This window comes from Narcine bancroftii, chromosome 4 (genome assembly GCF_036971445.1).
Source record: "Narcine bancroftii isolate sNarBan1 chromosome 4, sNarBan1.hap1, whole genome shotgun sequence".
Lineage (NCBI taxonomy): Eukaryota > Metazoa > Chordata > Chondrichthyes > Torpediniformes > Narcinidae > Narcine > Narcine bancroftii.
The window spans coordinates 266,005,467-266,029,476 of NC_091472.1; the positions used below are offsets into that span (position 1 = coordinate 266,005,467).

The 24,010-nt window shown below is 39.3% G+C and overlaps 1 protein-coding gene across 1 annotated transcript in view; it reads left to right on the top strand.

Moving 5' to 3' along the window:
• The first annotated feature begins 3,144 nt into the window (after positions 1-3,144).
• The window catches only part of cacnb4a (calcium channel, voltage-dependent, beta 4a subunit), a 47,936-nt gene continuing 27,070 nt past the window's right edge, over positions 3,145-24,010 (top strand). Inside the window, exons 1-2 of the mRNA XM_069930503.1 lie at positions 3,145-3,159; positions 15,050-15,130. Of these exons, the coding sequence (XP_069786604.1) occupies positions 15,086-15,130 (45 nt within the window). The 5' untranslated portion in view covers positions 3,145-3,159; positions 15,050-15,085. The remainder of the gene's footprint in view (positions 3,160-15,049; positions 15,131-24,010) is intronic.

Sequence of the window (24,010 nt, forward strand, 5' to 3'; positions counted from 1 at the left end):
CCCCTGTGTGATATGCCTTCTTTGTGGTTGCCGGTTTGATCTTGTAACAATAGGGAATTCTAGTGAATTTCTTTGGGGTAGAAATCCGTCTTAGATTGCTTGAGCTAAACTGTGTGACAACCAGTGGTAATACTCACTTCCTCACATTCAATTCCATTGGTTTCGGCAGAGCGCGAGTTCAATCAGTACTTGGTACACACCAATGCATTTAGCTCTCTCTCTTCCTAATTTTGCAGAAGGTTACAATAAGCTCATTCAAAAGCCAGACACAATGGCACATAAGGAATTTGTTCAAATAATTAAATAAAACTGGAATTATAGTTAATCTCAGTGATATTTGCCATTAAACTACTAGATTGTGTAACATCCATCAGAGAAGGAAATTTGCTCTCTTTACCTAGTCTGACATCTATATGATTCCAGACCCACTAATGATGGTGACACTTTCAGTTTAGTGCTTAGAGTTGGTATAACCAATGACAATCCATGAATTAACTAATGAGGAGGTTGACAGTGCTAAGTAACCTACTCCTGCTTTAATGTATCATAGATTTAATAGATTACAATTTTAATTGCATTTTTAAAATTATTTACCTTCATTTGTAAAAAATATGTTACAATTTTTTTTAATGCTGTAAGTAATACAACAAGTCATACAACATCAATAGGAGAATGATGAGGGAATCTCATTGAAACATTTTGAATGTTGAATGGCATAGATGAGTAGATATAGAAATGTTGTTTCCCCATGGTGGCAGAGTCTAGGACAAAGAGGGCACAATTTTCAGTAATGAAGGGTTTCCACTTACAACAGAGATGCAAAGGAATTTCTTAAAACAGAGGGTGTTAATCTGGAATTTGTTGCCACAGGCAGTTGTAGATGCCAAGTCATTTGGGTATATTTTAAGGGAGAGATTGACAGGTTCATGATTAGCCAGGGCATCAAAGATTATGGGGAGAAGGCCGGGCAATAGGGCAGAGTGGGAAAATGGATCAACTCATAATTTTTAAAAAATAGTTTATTTAAAATCTTTCACCATACATGCAGTCAATTACAAAACATTAAAAAAATGTACAAGTACAGAAGTAAATCCAGTATTTATGCCATGATGGTTATACCTCAAACCCCCAACCCTACCCAATCAAGAAAGACTCGAAAGAAAAGGATAGATAAAGAAAGAAAGCAAGAAAACGATAAAGAAAAGAAAGCAGAATGGATTGCTGAAAAGTGCTTCACACTCTATGAATCATAAATTCATACTTTATTTAATTTTATTTGGAGAAGATCAATGCAAATCTCAAGGATTAGGAAGGACACAGCTAAAATGTACACCTGAGAGTTGCAAATAAAGCCAGACTTGTAAAAAAAAGTCAAACTTATTTCTTAAATTTTAGGTAATTTTCTCAAGGGGAAATCTTGTATCTCTGCATTCCAATGTGCTATACCTCGATGTGAATCAGACTTCTATGCAACTGCTCTAGATTTTCTAGCCACTACCAATGCAATTTTAACAAATTCTATTTGATGTTTAGATAGTTTAAATTTAGGTTTTATCCCTGTAATATTTTTACCCAGTAAAAAATAATTCTGGACTTAGTGGAAATTTAATTCCTGTAATCTGTTCTAAGAAAGTTCATAGATTGTCCCAAAAAGGTCTCAATTTAGAATATAACCATGTTGAATGTAAAATTTCCTTCCTCTTCACCACATCTAAAACATCAGCTCATGATTGAATGTTGGAGCAGATTGGATGGGAAGAATGGCCTATTTCTGCTCCTATATCTTATGGACTTAAAGACTGAATAATATGAGAAAGAGATTGAAAACTTTAGGTCTCATAAGTGATCAAACTTTCATTGTCAATCCTTATATTGCTTATTAATTACTTTCATCATATAAAGTCATGGAGAAATTGAAAAAAATTTCAATAAAAAGATCGTGCATTGATAATCAATAAAATGTTACTCGCTCTTAATAATTATTTGGTTTTTATTGTTATCAGGAAGTCCAGTGGGAACTCTTCTTCCAGCCTTGGTGACATGGTATCTGGTACGTGGCATTCTCCCTCTCCTTCAGGTGAATTTGTTCTTGCTATTTAATCATACCTGGAATATTGGACATGCAAGTGCTCTGCTCACATTTACATTGTGGGTATTATACCTGATCACTCTGTATGGCATAACAAAGTAAGTAAGGCATTAAGGAGTTTGGAAAGTGCAATGAGCCATGCAAGTGAAGTTCAAATAGTTTATCATATGTTCTGAACTTGAAGCACTCTCCAAAAAAAATTTTTTTTTTTTGCTCCTTTGCAGAATTATGTTTGCATCTCAGTTGAGTGAACACGTTCAAATTCAGATTGAGTCTAAAACTAATGCCAAGGCTATCTGATTCAAACAGGTAGTCTCTGACTTCGGACCATAATGGGGACCAAAGGATTGGTTGTAAGTCAGGGACTGAGGACCTTAGAGTTCCGCAGGGAACGGGAACCTCGGGTTGCCACTGGGAACAGGGACTTTGGGCTGCCGATGGCGAACAGGGCCTTTGGGCTGTCACAGGGAACAGGGAGCTGCCACCGGGAGTGAGGACCACTGCATACAGGACTTTTAATACAAAATATGTACTTGTACAGTATTTTTATTAAAGATTTAAAAAAATAATTTTGGTTGTATTTGCGGGTGGACGTAACTCCTGTAGGTCAGCAATTAAGGACTACCTGCATTCTGCTTTTGTTTGAATCTAAAAAAAATGCAGATACTGGAAATCTGAAAGGAAAACAGGAAAATATTAGCAACACTCAAAAGGCCGGGCATCCTCTTCAGAAAGAAATACATTTCATGGCCATTTGTTAGATACATTTCTTATTTTTATTCATGTGTTATTTCATCTTTGTTATGTTTATGTCTTTGTATTTGCTGAAGAGAAAGAGCATATATCTGTATTAAATATAAAAGATGTCAATAATCATGGCATAATTTTCATAATTTAATTATTATCAATTGTTGTACTGTGGGTATATTTTTAGATTAGGGAGATTTTAAACAGATGTCACTTTTCGTATTCAAATGTTTGAGATATGCTGTTGAATTTAGGTAGATTATCCAGCACTTTGTTCTTAAAACTGTTCCTTTTCCTTTGCAGCAAAGCAGAAGCAAAAAGTGGTGAGTCTGTATTGTATCCTGTTGTTAAAATGAGAATCAGTATGATGAGTGGTTATTTTTCAGTTATGCTCAAGCTGTCAGCATCACTGAAATTGTATAAGAAATAGTGAGATAAGATGTCTGTGGTACAGTATCAGATTGTAAACCTATTAGATAAAGAGGGTGAATTGAAAAGAAACACATCAAACATATTAAACCATTGGGTAAGGATATCTGAGCATGTATTGTAAAGTATCAGATCTATTGGACAAAGTTAGATGCGTGTTGTAGAAATCAGGTGGTAAATCCTTCGGACAAAGGAAATGAGTGTTTTACCTGCCGTGTATCTTCCCAACAGCTTGGATCTCCCAGTGGCCACCCATTTAATTCCCCACCCCACTCTCTTGCTGACATGTCAGTCCATGGTCTCATGCACTGATAGACTGAGACCACCAGCAAATTGGAGGAACAACACCTCATCTTCCATCTGGGCATCCTCCAACCAGATGGCATTAATATAAACCTCTGGGTTTCATTAATACCACCACCACCACCCCCCCCCCACCTAACCAACCACCACTTTTTCCCCTATCGCCTTCCCCCAGCTTTGTCTATCTCTTCTCCCCTTATCATTATCCCCCAGCCAGCTCTGTCTCTATTTTGAAATGTCCTTTTTCCTGTTTATTCTTTGCCTATTCCTTGAAGAAGGGTTTAGGCGTGAAACGTCAGCAATATATTATCTCCTGTGAATGCTGAGACCAGCTGAGTTCCTCCAGCATTTCAGTGTGTTTTTACTACAATCACAACATCTGTAGATTTTTGAGTTTCACCCATCTTCCAAAATGAGCATGATGTTTCTGTGTGTGTGTTTATGTTTCTATTCCTATTGAACAGGATAGTTATACAGCGTGTCTGCATTTTAAGAACGTAACAGTTTCACAAAGATTCTAGAACATTTAATTTGCTCATCAGCTTAAAATCTCAACAAAAAAAAAATTATCTGTTTTCATGGCTATGCAAGATCACACATTGGTGTCATGGTTTATGTATTTTTTGGAGACTGCTAAGTCATCACCTCCAGTTGGCAAGTGAATTTCTCGCATCAAGTTTGATTTGTATTTTCTTCTTTATCAAAGACCATCATTCACAATATGACAAGCAGTAGTGGTGATGGGTAATGGTGTTGCCTTATCACTGGACCATCTCTCTCTCATATACACACACACACACACAGACACACACACACATTTGGTTTAATTATGCTAGATTTGATTAGGTGGGGAGAATTATGGTTGTTTAATAGGCTGAATTGAGAGCATAGACCAGTTTGACTGAGCTCAGGAAACATTTAGCTCATGTTCTAAACAAGCCTACAAAGTCTATACATTTTTGGAGGGTTGGAGGAAAGCAAAGCATCCAGAGGAAAGTGCAGGACACAGGGAAAATACGCAAACTCCTTACAGACAGCCGGGTTGCTGGCATTGCAACAGCATTGTGCTAACTGCTATGTTAACCATACTGCACTGATAGAAATTGGCAAGGAATATCTGGCACAGTTATAAATCTCACAAGTTACAACACAGTGACTTGTTCAAAGATGTTGCTCAAAACCTGTAAAATTATTTTGATCCAAAATATTAAAACTACTTGGAAACTGCAAGTTTAGGACAAAGAGTCACAAACAGGATGAGGCTTCGTTTGCATAGCAGTTTTCGATTGTAACTTCTGCAATAGATTTGTGTGTGGGCTGCTGCAGGAACAAATTAAATCAGACATGTGGAGTCAGCAAAGCCTGATATACTTACTTGCACAGAACATTTTTATCTGATCAAAATAGCTTCCCAACAATCTGAGAGAACATTGTTTTCAGAAGTGCAAAAGAGTTAGATGGGCTAGAATTATTAGGTGTGTCCAGGAAGGATTCCTGATAGAGTGTGAGGAGAGGCCATACTGGATCTTGTACTGGGCAATGAACCAAATCAGGTGACAGACCTCTTGAAGGATGAGCATTTGAGGGAGAGTGAACAATGCTCCCTGACCTATAGCATAGCCATAGACAAGGATCAGAGCATACAAAATGGGCAAGTGTTTAATTGGGGAAGGGATAATTATGATCAGATGAGGCAGGAACTTGGGAGAGTAAATTGGAAGAGATGGTCTTTGGGAAATGCACAGCAGAAATGTGGAGGTTGTTAAGATACTACTTGCGGAGGGTTCTGGATAGGTTTGATGCTCTGAGATAGGGAAAAGCTGGTAGGGTAAAGAAACCATGGTTGACAAGAGAGGTGAGATAGCTATTCAACAGGAAGAAGGAAGCTGACAGAAGGTTTAGGAAGCAAAAATTAGGTAAGGCTCATGAGAATTACAAGGTAGTTCGGAAGAGATAAGAAGGGTCTTAGGAGAGTGAGAAGGAGTCATGAGAAGATCTTGTCAATTAGGATTAAGGAAAACCCCAAGACATTCTGCATGTACATGACAAACAGAAGGATAATGAGAGTAAAGGTTGGCCTGCTTAGGTTTAAGAGGGGAACGTGTGCCTGGATGCAGTGGAGGGAGGGGAGGTCCTTAATGAATACTTTGCTTCAGTGTTCACCAGAGAGAGGAACCTTGATCAATGTGAGGTCTATGTAGAACAGGTTAATGTTTGGAATATCCAAGAACTTAATTCGCCAAATGGTCGGTCACATTTCCACAACCTGCAGATGCAGAGCAAAAGCAAGAAAGGCAATTTAATTGAAAATTCAAAATAACATGGAAGTCTTTACATTTTAGAATTTCATTCAGACAGTGAGGGACAGGGGTTGTATAGATCCATGCTACAAACACTAATAGCAATAAAGAGACGGACTTTTGAGCAAATGTATTAACAGCCTTTATGTTAACATGCCAATTTATACTGCTACTCTATATAGCCAAAACACAATAGAAAGTTCAACCAGATAGCATGAATGGAAAATAACTTCAAACTTCGTGAATTTTTTTTCCACAACATGAGATGGGTGTAGAACCAAGTGCTTCTGAGGAACACAAAAAAAATTAGCAAATGAAATGATCCTCATTGATTATAATATAAAATGTGAGCTGAAATTGGGTATGAAAGCATCAAGTAATGCCATAGATGTGTGATTGATGATTGGGAAGAGAAGTACTCACAAGGAATGAGTGCAATGCTTTACTATTTGAGAATGAAGCATTTGGAAAACCTTTGGAAATTAAGACAGACAGATCCACGACTGATACACCTCTTTAAAGCAACGGAGGCGTCTGGCATTCAAAGTTAGGCATCCCTTCTATTGAAGTACAACTAAAGAATTCAGGACAAGAATTTCAAGTGAGCAATATTGCTCTGTCCCCACTACTCGTGTGTTTGCACGGGAGAGAGCGCAGAGGGGATTCACCAGGATGTAGACAAGAAAATCTACAGATCCCAGAGTCTTATGCAGAACACAAATGTGCTAGAGAAACTCATTCACTAGTATGATGGCTGGAATGGAGAACATTAGTTATGGGTAAATCAGAACAGAAGGGATTTTCAGAATCAAGTAAGATTTGGTTGAAATTTGTGACGAAATCTAGTATTCCTGTGATCTGGGCTGGAGAGGAACCAAGTACAAATTGTGAACAACTTGTTCATAAAATTATGTTTAAGCTGCATCCAGTGGAGGTTTGAGGAAATGAAATAAAATTCCAAGAAAATCTGGCAAAGAAACAAAATCATTTTTGTTTTCAAAGCTGATTCAACACCAAATTTGTAAAGAGATTAAAAAGACTCAGAAAGTTGGTTCTTTAATGAGATTGATTTTTGTTTGTTCATTAAATGTGCATATTATTAAGGTTTATTTCTCACTTTAAATAAAAACAAGGGTGGCTGGGTTGTGTAAGCAAGAATATGATGCTTTCTCAGTCTGTAGCCCTGAGTTCTTTTTGGATGGGAAAGTTATGTGATTTGCCTGCTTTGCAATAATGTAACATTATCACAGTCTGGAAGATTTGGCCATTACCAACAACTTACAGATGTAAATAATTTAAGCATGTTGCCACGCAAATAAATCTTATAAACAATTATTTTTTGGATGTGGGTGTGAAGATATTCATGAAAACATTTCAGTTTGGTATGAGGTTGTAAAACATTTGAATAGAGAGAGCTGAATATGCAATATGCTAAGGTTTGAGATCCCATGAATAAAGAGGGGGAGGGGGAACACTTTAAATAAATAGAACTGAATTTTTGTTTTACCATCAAGATAACAAATTTTTGTTTTACCATCAAGATAACAAACCAAATAAATGGAACTGAATGTGTATTGCACTGCCAGATTGAAGACCCAAAATAAAAAGTAAAATAGCCAATTGTAAAGCAATTGAAATGATAAAAAGGTGAAAGTGATGTGCAGGAAAATCATAAAGCCTATGAAATAACTGTTTAAGATAAAAGTACTGCAGGGTAGCAAATTGAAAACCCATTGAAATGAATGGTGAATCTGTGTTGCACAGATTATAAACCCATGAAGATAAAAGGTGATAAATGAGTAAGGTGCCCTCTTTGATTGGAAATATTGAACAAGGCAATGTACTGTCATGTCATCGCATAAACTCATCAAAATGAATGGGTTGGTTTATTTTGCACACAAACTTTTTCAGAGCCGCTATTGGATCCTGACTCCTTGGTTGTCGGGTTTCTCACCTCCAGCCTAGTTGCTCCATGACCATTTCTCCTTAAAATATCAGATGAGAGTGTAATTTATATATTTTTAAAAATTACGAGTTTCTTGTATTTTTGAGATGGCTCAGAAGAGCAATCTAAAATCAGGAAGAAAGTGTGTGCTCAGTATTCAGTCCTCAAGATAAAGGTTAAAATTACTTGTACAGCGGTATCTCTTGTGTTTTTGTCAAATTTTCTGATTTCACTAATAATATGTTGAAATCCATTAGCACTTCATTAAAGTAAGCAGAGAAAATGTGCCCTCTCACATGGAACAAATTTATATTAAGGGATGATAAGGTTCTGTCTTATCTAATCATGCAATGTTGCATCACACCTTAATCTTGCATTGCAATGGTTACTCTTTTAACTAACCAATAGGTTATCTGAATGTGTTGTTGGCATCCTAGACTCATGGCCTGATCACCAAAGATGAATTTCACTCTCAGTGTTGCACTTTAGATTTCAGTGGAACCATACTTGTCAACCATTTCCCAGTGATAAGATACTTATGAAGATCATTTGGGAGCAACTCTTCCCTGCAGCAGAGAATTCCAAATTTTGAGAAGATAATAATTTAAAAATATGTAATTCAGAGCAACTCAGAAGCCAAGATTTGAATCTGAAGATGGTGTCCCTGCAGAATGAACTATCTCTGAAGGACATAGTTATAAATCAATTGAGGCCATTAAAAGAGAGAGGGATACTTTGAATGTAAGAAACTAGAGGAAAAATATTATAGATTAAAAGCATTTTTGGGGCAGATCTGGAATGGGGAACATCTCCAGTTCTAATAAATGAAATGTAAATTTTTTATTTGAAAGATCACTTCTAAACTGTTCTTCCACACTGCATAACAGATGACCAATTAGCCAATTGCACTTTGTCAAGTGAGCTGCTTTTAAAAAAAATGACCACATGCAAAATTACAAGAGTGGTGCATGTAGAGTTCGTGTAGTGAACCCTCAGCACTTCAGGCAGACATTTGGCTATTTAGTCTCATGATTCCTCTCACTTCAGAAGCAGTTGACATTGGATTGACTTGACAGGTTAGTGCAGCATTATGCTCCAAGATGATCTAAAGGATCATTTTACACTTTAGATTTCTTGAATCTTTAATGATGGAAAGTACAAATAATGCTTTTATGGTTAGAGGTGGAAATTTTCAAGGATATGTGCATTGCAAGTTTCTTTATACACAGAGAGTGGCAGGTGCCTTGAACAGACGGCCAGGAGTTGTGGTGGATAATGACATGACACTAATGTTTATGGGGCTTTTAGATAAACACATGAATACAGTGAATAGAGGTATATGGATCATATGCAGGGTGAAGAGAATTATTTTAATGTGGCTTTGTGTTTGGCACTCTGTGGGCCAATGGGCCTGTTCCTGTGCTGTACAGTGCCATGTTCTCAGGTAAAATGTTAACCATTTTCTTACAAAATGTCAGAGCAGGGTGGAATGTCTCCTACTCCCATTTCCTGTTCTTATCTTTACAAAGTAAATACACAAAGAGCAAAGGTTTGTCAAATACTATTGTCGAATTCTTAGATTTTTGTTTGTACCTCGTGAAATGCAGAAGATAGAGACTCATTCAGATCCTGATGATACTATTTCCAAGGTTATGAACGCAGGAAAAAGTCTTCAAAGGCATCTAGAGCAAGTACAGCTTCGCGTGCTTCAAGCATATCATCTATGCAAGCTAAGATGCAAGCAGACTTGGCTACTGTCTGTGCACAACAACAGTGGTTGGAGAAAAGATATACTTTAGAGAATAGGGAGGTTCAAATCAGGAATTAGCAAACTGAGACAAGAAGCTGAATTCAAGAAACGGAAATTGGAGCAAGAAGAGTAACTTAAAAAGGTTACAAATGGCTAGTGAAGAACAAAATAGATTATTGAACAGAGAAAAGAAAAGACTCGAGCTTGAGGAACAAAGTGCTATGAATATGGCCAGAGTAAAAGCATTAGCTCAGGCTTCTGCAAGATCTATCATTCAAAATGACAATCCCAACTGGCTAGCAGCTAACATTCCACCAGAGCCATGGGTACTGCAGTCACAAGAAACAAATATACTTGAGCAAGGACCATGGTTGTCTCTGCGAGTGCTCAAATGACAGCGACCAACCCTATGGAAAGAGCTGGCTACATTCAATCTCTCCAGATCACACAATATAAGGATCTTCCTGAAAGGAAGGTATTTCAATAAAATTCAACCATGTGAGTTGATCATACTCAACCACTGATCTCTCTTCATGTTGCTGGAAAACCAGGAAATTCTAGTTTTTAATGGCGATCTTTTACAATATCTGACGTTTATTAAATCCTTTGGACATCACATTGAAGGTAATAGTAAAAATGCCATAGATCATCTATATTACGAGGAGCAGTAAACTGGAGGACAGGTGAAGGAGTTAGTCAAAAGTTGCCAATATATGGATCCAAAAACAAGGTTTTAAAAGGGCAAAAAAATTATTATATCATCATTATGGCAATGCACATAAAATCACAAGCGCCCACATAGAAGATTTTTTCTTGGTCAGCAATAAAATTACAAGGCATAAAGGCTTTACAAGCATATGTACTCTTTCAGAGAGCATGTTGTAGGTCAATGGGAAGTAGTGTATATTTGCAAGAGCTAAATTTGCTTGCTAATTTGTCAATTAATTTAAATAATAATCAGCCTTATAAGCTGAAGGATTTATGGAGAACCAAAGTTGTAGAGCTTAATATTCTTTCTGGAAGGGACGGTACTTTTGAGGATGTTGTACAATTTTTGAAATGGCATGTGCCTGTTAACACTGTACCAGTATTTGGAAATATTAAGGATACTTCAATAGTTCCTAAAAATGTAAAAAAGTCTAAGCCAATGTCTCAACAGAAACCAAAGGGAAGTACCTTTGTTACTGCTGTGTCAGATACAAGCACAAGAACAAGGAAACAAAGGAAAAAGAAGATCAGACTGTTCAGGAAAGCTGTTTGTATTGTGAAGATAAGATGTTAATGATTGGAGAAAAAGTCCATGACAAGAAATTAACCTTTAAAAGAAGAATGGAATATGTTTTGCCTGCTTGTGTAAAGGACACACCAGCAAAACTTGTAATAAGTGACTCAATTGTGATATATACAGTTTAAAGCGTCCCAAGTTACTGCATACTCAATGAAGTAAAGTTGAGAAGGTTGTCAAATCACCTGAATCCAAGACTAAAGACAGTCAAAAGGTATGCTTCAGCTTCAGTTCAGACAAACAATCTTACTGGGGATGGTGACAAAGCCCGCTTAATAATTCCTGTGCAGGTTAAAGCTAAAAACGGGAGCTTCATACTGAAGACCTACACATTTCTTGATCCAGGAAGTACCCCATCATTTTGTACTGTTGAATTCATGAATAAACAATCTTCATGGAAAAAGATCACAGGTCTTATTGAAGACAATTAATGATGAAAAGAACAATGAAACTAACATAGTTTCAGGTTTAGAGATTGCTGGATTGAATAGCAATGAATTGCAATCTTCCAGGTGTACTACTCAGAAGACTACCTTTGAATAAGGAGAATATTCCATATCAGGATGATATCAAACAGTGGGCTCATCTAAAAGATTGATGCCAAGATTCAGATGTTAATTGGATTAGATGTATCTTGAACCTCTAGAAGTAATAAGGAGTCAAAATGATTGTCCTTGTGCTATAAGAACATTGCTTGGATGGACAATTAATGGACCATGAGAAGGAAAAATGAATGATTAGGCGTCGTTGAATGTGAATGTCAACTGAATTTCACTTATGAAACTTAATAATCTGTGGGAACAACAGTTAAAATTGATCTTCCTGAATGTCTCACAGATATTTAAGAACTTTCAAAGGAGGACAAGCAGTTTCTGGATTTAGTTTCAAATTCTGTTAAACATATTGATGGTCATTACCATATAGCATTACCTTTAAAGAAAACGGAAATGCGTATGCCAGTTAATAAATAATTGGAGAACAGAAGTATTCTGAATTTAAAGAGAAAATTCAAGAGAATTTCCTCCTTTCATTTGGAATATTGTTGGCCAAAATGTTTGGCCTGGAAGTCAGCCTGAAGAAAACTGAGGTCCTCCATCAGCCAGCTCCCCACCATGACTACCAGCCCCCCCACATCTCCATCGGGCACACAAAACTCAAAACGGTCAACCAGTTTACCTATCTCGGCTGCACCATTTCATCAGATGCAAGGATCGACAATGAGATAGACAACAGACTCGCCAAGGCAAATAGCGCCTTTGGAAGACTACACAAAAGAGTCTGGAAAAACAACCAACTGAAAAACCTCACAAAGATAAGCGTATACAGAGCCGTTGTCATACCCACACTCCTGTTCGGCTCCGAATCATGGGTCCTCTACCGGCACCACCTACGGCTCCTAGAACGCTTCCACCAGCGTTGTCTCCGCTCCATCCTCAACATCCATTGGAGCGCTTACACCCCAAACGTCGAAGTACTCGAGATGGCAGAGGTCGACAGCATCGAGTCCACGCTGCTGAAGATCCAGCTGCGCTGGATGGGTCACGTCTCCAGAATGGAGGACCATCGCCTTCCCAAGATCGTATTATATGGCGAGCTCTTCACTGGCCACCGTGACAGAGGTGCACCAAAGAAAAGGTACAAGGACTGCCTAAAGAAATCTCTTGGTGCCTGCCACATTGACCACCGCCAGTGGGCTGATAACGCCTCAAACCGTGCATCTTGGCGCCTCACAGTTTGGCGGGCAGCAACCTCCTTTGAAGAAGACCGCAGAGCCCACCTCACTGACAAAAGGCAAAGGAGGAAAAACCCAACACCCAACCCCAACCAACCAATTTTCCCTTGCAACCGCTGCAATCGTGTCTGCCTGTCCCGCATCGGACTTGTCAGCCACAAACGAGCCTGCAGCTGACGTGGACTTTTTACCCTCTCCATAAATCTTCGTCCGCGAAGCCAAGCCAAAGAAAGAAAAAAAAAAAGGAGAACAGAAGTATTCTGAATTTAAAGAGAGAATTCAAGAGAATTTCCTCCTTTCATTTGGAATATTGTGTCATGTTGGACATGATAGTCATGGAATCTCTTTAAGCAATATTTAGTAAAATTTGCATTCATTTGTCAATATATATAGTTAGCATAGCGGTTAGCTCAATATTGTTAGAGCGCCAGCGACCGGGGTTCAAAGCCTGCGCTGACTGTAAGGAATTTGTCTGCGCTCCTTGTGTCTGCGTGAGTTTTCCCTGGGTGCTCCAGTTTGCTCCCACCCTTTAAAAAAATGTAGGGGAGGTTGTAGATCAGTTGGGTGCAATTGAGTGGCACTGACTCATGGGCTGGAATGGCCTGTAACCATGCTGTATGTCTAAATTTAAAATTAAAATTTATATATTTTATAATAATTGTCAAAGTTTCCAATATAAGACTTATATTGTTAGAGCGCCAGCGACCGGGGTTCAAAGCCTGCGCTGACTGTAAGGAATTTGTCTGTGCTCCTTGTGTCTGCGTGAGTTTTCCCTGGGTGCTCCAGTTTGCTCCCACCCTTTAAAAAAATGAAAACACTGAGAATGCATGTAGTTTCCACCTTTGTATATATTCCCATCCAAATTATTTAATTAGCTAAGTACATTGGAATATTAATTATTATTATCCAAAATACATTTCAGTATCTGGAGAATCTAACCATCCATACTGAGTGCAATTAATTCACTTTTGAACCAGAATTTTTTTTCTGGATGATCAAGCACAGAAAATTAAGAAAAATTAGTTAAAATGTGACATAGTACCTAACATGAGCATAATAATCAAACAAATTTGAGAAGTGAAACCTTGGTAAAGAGGTAGGTGTTAGCTAACTTTTTAAAAGAAGGAAAGAGACGTAAAGAAGAAGAGACATTTTGGGAGGGATTTCAAGATCAGAAAGCCTTGACAGTTTAATTTATGGCTGCCAATTAGGATGAAGTAAACTCATGACTGATCAAGAAGTCATAACAGACTGGCCATATGTATCTCAAAGCATGAGATACATCAATCTACTGGAGTAGATTTTAAAAGTACAAAGGCGTCAGGTCATGGAGGCTTTTAGAAACAAGGAAAACCATTTTAATTCAAGCCATTGGGAGCTAATGTTGGTCAACACACTGAGAGATGTGGATGAATAGCCTTCTTCAAAGTTGGAACTAGGACAGCAAGTCCAAAATTATAGGGCATGTGAAGAAAGAAGCACATTGCAAATAGGGGAGTCTAGAGACAATAAAGCTCTCCGATTTGAGGCAGAGAAAGAGTTGAATGATGATTCTATGGTAGAAATATCTGGTCTTTCCAGTGGGGCAGATAGTAAAAAGTAATTTCAGGCTTACAATGTGGATGGCAACATCCTATGGATCTTTGTGTTGGTTTGGCTTCATTTGCCTGTTCATACTGGCAATGCCTCACAAGGTATATGTTGCTGTCTATCACAAACATATTTCCCAAAAATGTGACTCAAATAATTATTAGGCTTGAACTTGTATGAGCAGGTCAATTTCAGGCAATCACGCTGGATGTTCTAACAACATGATATTTTTCACTCTTCCTGAGTGGATTAGGTGTGTGCATATTAAGTGCCAAATTGGACTGTGTTCAAGTGGAAACAATGCTATGCATTCAAAGTTGCAGTCTGTTATTTTGCAGTTGAACCTGTGGATACAACTTGAACAGGCATTTTCAAGCCTTTTATTTTAAAATGAGATTCAACTTAACCAAATGATTCATCCAAGTAACCCAGTAATAATCTTCTCTTGTCTGCAACCGCATTTATTTGAAGGACCAGAGCTGGTGACCATTTTTTTTTAATGTCACATTCCATCCACGTCCATTGAAGATCATTGGTATTAAAGGAGAGTTTTTGTAATAGTCACTTCTTAAAATACTTGAATAACAGTAAACTTTGCTCTGACCACTCAGACTACACGGTATTCAGGTTTGAATTTGTTCTCTTTGGAAACTCTGCTGGATTTTAGGATACATGGGTACCATTTTTGTGACAGAGCCACACTTGAAAAAATTGTCTTCTTGAGTTAACCTATTATAATGTTGAAGGGAACAATCAGAAATAAACAGTGCAGGTACTTCCCTCTACAGCAATATTACCTGTAAAATAAGATAATAGCTTACTTTCAGTGAGGAATTACTGAGAATTCTAATGCTTCATTCTTATTTCTAATTATTGCAGACTGAACACATTCCTCCTTATGATGTGGTGCCTTCCATGAGGCCAGTTGTGTTGGTGGGCCCATCATTGAAGGGTTATGAGGTAAGGAACAATGCTGGGTCACATTATTCTTAAGATTAGTTTAATATGAATTTGTGCAGTTTATAACATTTGCAACAACATTTGTTCAGTTCTCACATACCTGACGGCATTGCAAATTATTGTTTGATCTTGTGACATTACAGTCATGCCAGATGCAATAGGACGATAATTGATAAATCATTTTAACTGATCATTTTAAATTTATTTGCACATCCAAAAATCATATATTTGAATAGATTAGAATCACTTTTAACTTAATTTTGATATTTTCTCTATCTAGCAAGATCCAGCCAATTTGATGAACATAACAATTTATTTGGGGTACCCATAAAGAAAGGTACATTGTTGCCATTACTAGAGTAGTAATCCAAAATTCTGGGCTAACAAGCTTGAGACACTTAGCAGCTGAACAATTTTAAATTCAGTTCATTAAATGTAATGGAATAGAAAGTTACGCTCACCGATGACACGCTTGAAATTATTAAGGTTAGCAATAAATGAAGACAGCATATGCAATAAGAAAAATTTAATCTGATGACCAGAGATCATCTGAAAGTACCTCTTTTCTTTGGCTTGGCTTCGCAGATGAAGATTTATGGAGGGGTCATGTCCACATCAGCTGCAGGCTCGTTTGTGGCTGACAAGTCTGATGCGGGACAGGCAGACACGGTTGCAGCGGTTGCAAGGGAAAATTGGTTGGTTGGGGTTGGGTGTTGGGTTTTTCCTTCTTTGTCTTTTGTCAGTGAGCTGGGCTCTGCAGTCTTCTTCAAAGGAGGTTGCTGCCCGCTGAACTGTGAGGCGCCAAGATGCATGGTTTGAGGCGATATCAGCCCACTGGTGGTGGTCAATGTGGCAGGCACCAAGAGCTTTCTTTAGGCAGTCCTTGTACCTCTTTGGTGCACCTCTATCTCGGTGGCCAGTGGAGAGCTCGCCATATAACACGATCTTGGGAAGGCAATGGTCCTCCATTCTGGAGACGTGACCTACCCAGCGCAGTTTGATCTTCAGCAGCGTGGATTTGTCGGCCTCTGCCATCTCGAGTACTTCGATGTTGGAGATGAAGTCGCTCCAATGAATGTTGAGGATGGAGCAGAGACAACGCTGGTGGAAGCGTTCTAGGAGCCATAGGTGATGTCGGTAAAGGACCCATGATTCGGAGCCGAACAGGAGTGTGGGTATGACAACGGCTCTGTATACGCTAATCTTTGTGAGGTTTTTCAGTTGGAAGTTTTTCCAGACTCTTTTGTGTAGTCTTCCAAAGGCACTATTTGCCTTGGCGAGTCTGTTGTCTATCTTATTGTCGATCCTTGCATCTGATGAAATGGTGCAGCCGAGATAGGTAAACTGGTTGACCGTTTTGAGTTTTGTACCAAAAGGCTAGTAAAAACCTAAATGGTTCACTGACGTCATAAGGCACTTTTACACAGCTGCTAAGAGGAAGAAAATTTGCACAAATTTTCTGCTCCGCTAGCAGTGTAAAAATGTCCTGACTTGGATAAATTTCATCCCGTAATTTTTCCAAGACACCCACATATTTTTACAGAGCACCTGCCGTCTAAATTGACCGCAGGCACTTACTCCATAAGAAACTGGGATAATGAATATAATGTTCACCCTCCGACAAACTCTGCAACGTAGGAAGGCAAGAATGCAAATATTTTTACAGAATTTTTCCTTTATTTCTATGTTAAAACAGTATTCGAGAGAAAGAGATATACCCATTTTAGCCTGCAGCTGATCCAAGATGCGCAGGACTGCGTTAAACCTGCCCACTGAAATTTCCATGCAAGTCATTTTGTTTGTCAAACCCCAGGAATGAATTTAAAAATAAACTGTTAATCAACACCTCAAAGGTTCCCTTTTGTTTTGCCATTTGGGTGCACACTTCTGCTGTCTCAAGATAAATGAATCCAAATTGCAGCAGATTATGTGCTGGAGATGTGAAAGATTCCTGATTGTATACATTGATAAATACATTTCATAGTAATTACCATAAATATGCATGTATAATGCATTTCGAGTGCAATGTGACCCCCCATTTTTGAGGGGGAAAAGGGACAAAATTTTTTACCCTGTACGACCCCCCTTTTATTGGCCCAAAATCTCTCCCCCTCGTCTGCCCGATTCGCGCTGGCATCTCTCTTCCCCCTCGCCCACTCGAGTCACGCTGCTGTCTATCTCCACCGCCCACGTTGCGTTGCCATCTCTCCCCCCCTCGCCTACCCGATTTGCGCTGCCATCTGTCTTCCCCCTCGCCCGCCCAAGTCGCGCTGCTGTCTCTCTTCCCCCTCGCCCACCCAAGTCACGCTGCCGTCTCTCTCCGCCCGCCCACGTCGTGCTGCCATCTCTCCCACCCCGTCCAACCTAGTCGTGCTGCCATCAATGTAGGCAGCTATTGATAATCTTACTGGTCATTTAACCTGGCAGAAAAAAATTGTTAAAATAATAACCTTGTGTATAATGCGACCCCCTACTTTGAGCTCAAATTTTGGTACACTTTTCAATTATGGTTTTTAGACTGCAGGCAGGTAACAGCACAATCAAGGAATTTTGTCACTACGTGGGCAGTCTTAAAAGGAATGTGCAGGAATTTTGAGGCAATTCCTGCTCCACGATTTATCCTACAGGACCCCTACAACCTTTTGGAAGAAGCCTGCAGTGTAAATCAATCTGGAAAAATTTGTTGATGTTCATCCACTCTACTACACGTCCAACCACTGGGCCTGTACCACACAGGGTACTTACAGTCTAAAAAGGTGCCTGATGTAAATGACCACATGGGCAGTAATTACATTAATTCTTTTCTCTATTTTCCCAACATTGAGTCTAAAATCCATAAATGTATTATAAGTTGTTCAAAGCAAGAATAAGTAAACAGAAAGATCACTGAAAATCGCCAGTCTATTGATCAGCTATTTATGTTTGATTCATGTACTTTAGACTGCTAAAGTTAACAAAAAAAATATTTTGTGGAAAAGCTCTTAAGTTCAGTAGAATTCTAACTTGCATGATGGTTGTATCTTGTGTAGCAAAGGCATTAACACTTTCATTATCTTCAAAAGAAGGAATTTCTAAGCATTTAGTTTTAAGCAGGGGCACAGTGCTAATTTTTTTAGGTGTTAGAACTCAGCAAAAACAGCGACAAGGAGGTGCTGGAGCAGCGCTCTGGTGAGCTCCAGCAACACTGCACCCCCGGTTTTAAGATCCACTTGGATGATTAAAGGATTAAATTTTTAGATCTAACAATTGGGGAAAAACTATGGTAGATAGACATTAATGTGAGATAAATGAGGGTGTCCACTTCCGTTCTGTGAATGAAAATTCAGAATACATTGAGAAAGCAAAGCTGAACAGCCTGGACTCAAAGGGTCCATTAGCTCTAGCTCAGAGATGATCTGTAACTCTGGGGTAGCATTTAGACACTCCTGCTGGGAATGATTTATAAATTGATTATTATTCAAAGAGATACAAGTGCTTTTAAGTGACCTGCGTTTGAATTACAAGTTACGGATATAGTAACTTCCTCCAGGGAGTCACTGGCTGAAGCTCACTTCAGAAAGCTGAGATAAAATTTCACGCAGAGATATAAATTATAGATTTTCATTTGAATGGGTGTTTGAATCTGGCACAATAATGTTATTTTCATGGTTTTTGTCTGAGATTATTTCTGGTTACTGACTGTGTCATTTAAATTGGGTCTAATTAGAGGGATATGGGAAACAATTAAATCTGAGACTTTTCCATTGACAAATGAAATTGAGGATTAATATTGTGCATCTCACCAGTGATTTGTTCTTGAAAATGAATAATCTGATATGGCTGTCTTAGTAAATATTTAATTTCAGTTTGGTGCATGAGAGATCAGTATTTATCCTGTACCTTCTATGACTTTCAGTAATCCCAAAGTTTTACAGTTAGTATTTTTTAGAAGTGTGCTTATTGTTGTTATGTGGATAATACAGCAGCCATTTTGCCAGAGCAAGGACTCGAAAGCTGCCTTGTAGCAACTTCCGATAAACTTACTTCAAAATAGAATTGAAAAGACATTAATTTATCAAATGAATCTCCTCTGTCAGAATGGGACCTGTCTTCACTATAAATGCTGGCAATGTTTTTGATTTAAAGATTTATTTTATCAATCATAAGCTGCATTAAAAAAAAGCTTTTCCTTATATATCACTTCTAATTCTCTTCCCCTTTATATTTTATGCCCAGTCCTTGACACCCTCCATCAATGGAAACACCTCCCCCTTTATTACCTCATCGTTTTGGACATTTCTGTCAGATCTCTTCTGAATCTCTTCTGTGAAGAAAACAGTCAAAGCCTTTTTAATCAATTTTTGGACTTCATCATGGGAACTATTCTCATCTATCTTTAGACACTTTTACACAGCCACAGAAGAGCAGAAAATTCCCTGTCCAGTGGCAGTGCTAAAATGTTAAGATGGAATTTATTATGTAAAATCCATCCCATAATTTTTCCACTGGGACTCCTACACATTTTTATGGAGCAGCTGAAGTGCAAAATAACTGCAGCCACTCCGTAAGAAATAGGCCTAATGAATACGACGTTCCCCCTCCGACCATCTCCGCAACACAGGAAGGCTGTGTAAAAGTGCCTTAAAAATGCCCCTGTGTAAATGATCATATCAGGACACACTGGGGGTAAGTTGCTAATTTTTTTTTGGAATAATTCCAAAGTTTCTGTGTAAAAATGCCATTTCCAATGTTTGACCTGCTGAGTTTCTCCAGCATTGTGTTTTTTCTTCATGATTTTTACACAGAAATAAAGGAAAATTTCTGTCAAAAAAAATTGCATACTTACTTCTGGAGAGGTCATTTACATAGCACTTTTTCTAAGCACTTTTACACTGCCTTGTGTTGCAGAATTAGTCGGTGGGTGAACATCGTATTCATTAGCCCAGTTTCTTACGGAGTGCCTACGGTCAATTTAGACTGCAGGTGCTGCATAGAAATGTGTAGGGGTCTTGTGGAAAAATTACAGGATGGAACTTAGCAAATAAATTCCGTCAGGACATTTTTACAGCAGAGCAGAAAATTTGCACAAATTTTTTGCTTCTCAGTGGCTATGTTTAAGAGCCTAAATATGTTGTCCGTTTTACACCATTCCCATTGTTTCTCCATCCTTTCTAATGCCTTCACATCCTTCCTGTAATGGTGAGACCAGAACCAAACACAATACTCCACCTCGATTTTTTTTTCTATTGAGTGTGACAGTCCAATGTGCTGAAACTATCTTCATATACCAAATTGCGTACATTCCAGGAATCAAATCCTCAAATACAAATAAATCAGTCTTTGAACACAGAGACCAAAATTGTATGCAAATCTCTTGGTGCAGTCTCACCTGCACCCTGTAAGTTGTTGAATAAAGGCCAACATTCCACATGACTTCCTAATTACTTGTTTTCTTGTCTGTTAACTTTCTATAGGCTTCTTCAGGTGTATTCTCTGCCAAAAATGTGCCTGCAGAAGCAGATTTAGACTTGTGAAATGGTCATTCAGGTGGCAGCACTAAAAGCGCAGTGCTGGCCATCAGAAAGGGAAAGCTGCATGTTAGGTGCCTTGGAGCGCACTCCGGCTCCTGTTCCTTTGGGCTGTCAAGTTTGGGGCGGTGGGCTGTCAGAGCCGGGGCGGCAGTGGGATCAGTGTGGGGACCGACATGGGGCTAGTTTAATTGGGGGACAATGGTTCATGTGTAAATTGTTCTGCACCACTGAGACCCGTGTAATTATATATTTCTCCCGATGCCTCTGCTAGTTCAAACTCTCTGCTGGTCTGATTCCTCTCTGAGCACTCAAGGGTTTGCGTGGCTATGGGCAGATTATCAACAAACATTTGGTGCTCGGTGCCTGCATTGGAAAGCAACAAATTAATCTTTCCCTCATAAGTGGGATCAGTATGGGGACAGCCTGTTTGCCCACAGTGTCTGCACCAAACATTATCCCCCAATTAAACTAGCTCCATGTCAGTCCCCACACTGATCCCACAGCTCTGCACTCTCCCCATAGCCCCATGTGTCCCCACTACAGCCCGCGCCGGCCGCCCCAGCGCTGACAGCCCACACCAGCTGCCCCAACCACTACAGCTCGTACTGGCCGCCCCAACCACTACAGCCCGTGCTGGCCGCCCCAACCATTACAGCCCGTGCCTGCCACCCCAACCACTACAGTCCGTGCCGGCTGCCCCAACCCTGACAGCCCGCGCCAGCTGCCCCCGCACTGATAGCCCACACCCACTGCCCCTACCCTGACATCCTGAGTCAGGTGCCACGAGCAGCGGGGTGGGGTGCTGTCAGGTGCTCGCCAGCTGATTGTCATCCCCTTAGTAGCCGCTTTCAGGCGGCTGCATTCAGGTGCCAGGGGGGACCTCAGTGCTCCGGCGTTTATCTCTCCTGGAGGAGGGTTACAAAGTTCACCTTGCATGCACTTTGAAGTGTCCTCCTGACAGCCGCATATGGGCATAATATGTGACTTTACATCAGTGGATTTTGGCCACCTGAAAGTGCCTTAAGTTCCATGTACGAGGGCATCTTGATTTCTCTGATTCTCAGCATTCTGTGGTCTTCCCTATTTTAAAAATATTCTGCTTTTGTTTTCTTTACAACCAAGTGGACAAGCTTTCGTTTCCCATGCGATTCTCAATCCGCCAATTTTTTATTTACTTGCTTAACTATCTCAAAATTTGATCTATTCATCCCAATTCTTTATTGATTAGTTATCACTCCCCAATCCATCTTGATATGTTTCCCCAAACTCCATACGCTCTTATGTTCTAAATTAACGTTTTGTATTGTGCCTTATTGAATGCCTTCTGAAATCCAAATGCATTACTATTCATTGCTTTGCTTTGAAATAGTCTCAAAAAACTCGAAGAAATTTGTCAAATTATTCCCCTTTCCCTGATTGCTTGAATAGAACTAATTTGTAAAAGTGCTATTCTGACCCTTTAATGTTTTGCTTTGTTATTGACATTTTAACACAAATTACAATGATCTGACCCTTTTTATTTGTTTCAGCTCATTTCACATTAAATCTAAATGGTTTTCAACATTAAATGTCACAAAAACAGCCATTTCAGACTTTGCTCTGAGATTACATGCCAGAAGTGCAATTTAAAGCTTTGGATAGTAACGGATAAGAATTTATATATAAAAAGAACAGAGCAAGAATAGGTCAATGAGGCTCTTTTACACAGCCACAGAAGATCAGAAAATCTCAGTGGCAGTGTAAAAATGTTGAGATGGATTTGTTATGTAAATTCCATCCCATAATTTTTCCATTGTGATCCCTATACATTTTTACGGAGCGGCTGCAATGTAAAATGACCGCAGTGACTCTAAGAAACAGACCTGATGAATACGGCGTTCCCCCTCCGACAAATTCTGCAACACAGGAAGGCTGTGTAAAAGTGCCCTAAATGTCCCCCTTTGTCAATCACCACATCGGTACACACCAGAGGTAAGTATGCTAATTTTTTACAGAATAATTCCGGTTTCTGTGTAAAAATGCCACTGGATTCTCTAGCCATTTAATTAGATCATTGCTGACTTTCTGCCTCAACTCCACCTCTGCCCTTTCTCTAAACCGTTGTTTTCTGCCCAAGTCCACATGAGAAAGATCACGGCGTGTCATACATTGACAGTGTCACAGACGAGCAGATGATGCCGGTTCACAGTAAATGATGGGTAGGAGTGGGGACATACAGCACGGTAACAGGCTATTTTGACATGACACCCCCAGTAGATTTCGAATAGTGTGAGGAAACCAGGCCCCCCCCCCCGAAGAATATCCACACAGACACGGGGAGAACATACAAACTCCTTACAGACAGCACAGGATTCAAATCGCTGGCGCTGTAACTGCACTGCGCTAACTGCTGCACTAAGCATGCTGCCCGGTCTTACGTTCGTACATTCTGCGCAGTTGTTTTAAAAGGCCTGTGCTCTGCACCGTCACAATGAATGTAAACAAAAAGTTTGCAGATAATGGAAAACTGGAGCAATGCACAAAGTGTTGGAGGAAATCAGAAGAAGGGCAGGCAGCAATCACGAAAGGCAATTTAATTACTTCCTATTGATTTCCATGGATGCTGCCGGACCCATTAAGTTCCTCCAGCTCTTTGGCATCTGCACAATGGTATCTTTGGGCTACTGTAACACCTATATGGAAAAAATAAATAATTGGATAACATATCTGATGCACTTCACTATTCCTTGTTGTCCTTTTGAGTACATAGTGCTTTTTAAACTATTCTCCATTCACTAGTTAAGTGGATGCAGTGAAACTCTTGAACAAGATTAAAGTTGGACTAATTGAAGGCTAAAAGGATAGCGAGGGATGATTTTTTTAAACTGGAAAGTCTGCAGACGCTGGGTTGAATGCAATGCATAAAAGTGCTGGAGAAATTCAGCAGGTCACGCAGCACCTATAGGAAGTAGAGGGTGGCCAATGTTTTGGGCTTCAGCCCTTTATCAAGGTACAGTAAAAGTCCAAAAATCTGGACTGACCCAATCTGCAAGAAGATATTCCAGATTCTCAGACAATACTTTTAAAATTCAAATTTAAGGAGAATAAATGGGTAAATTTTGATAGTTTATTAACAAAACATTTTTTCATATGAAAGACATAGTACAAAGAAAAATCTCTGTGGCAGCCCACAACCACGGATATTGGGCCAGCACATCGTGCGGAAGTAAGCAGCTGCATAATGCACTGTAACATGTCCCTTAACACAACGAACCGCTGCGGTTGAAAGCTGGAGGAGTACAAGACCAGCAGCCCTAAAATGGCACTGGCCAAACTGCCCAGCTAACAGATCAATAACAGGCTGGGGAAGAAGGGTATTCACATGCAAGAA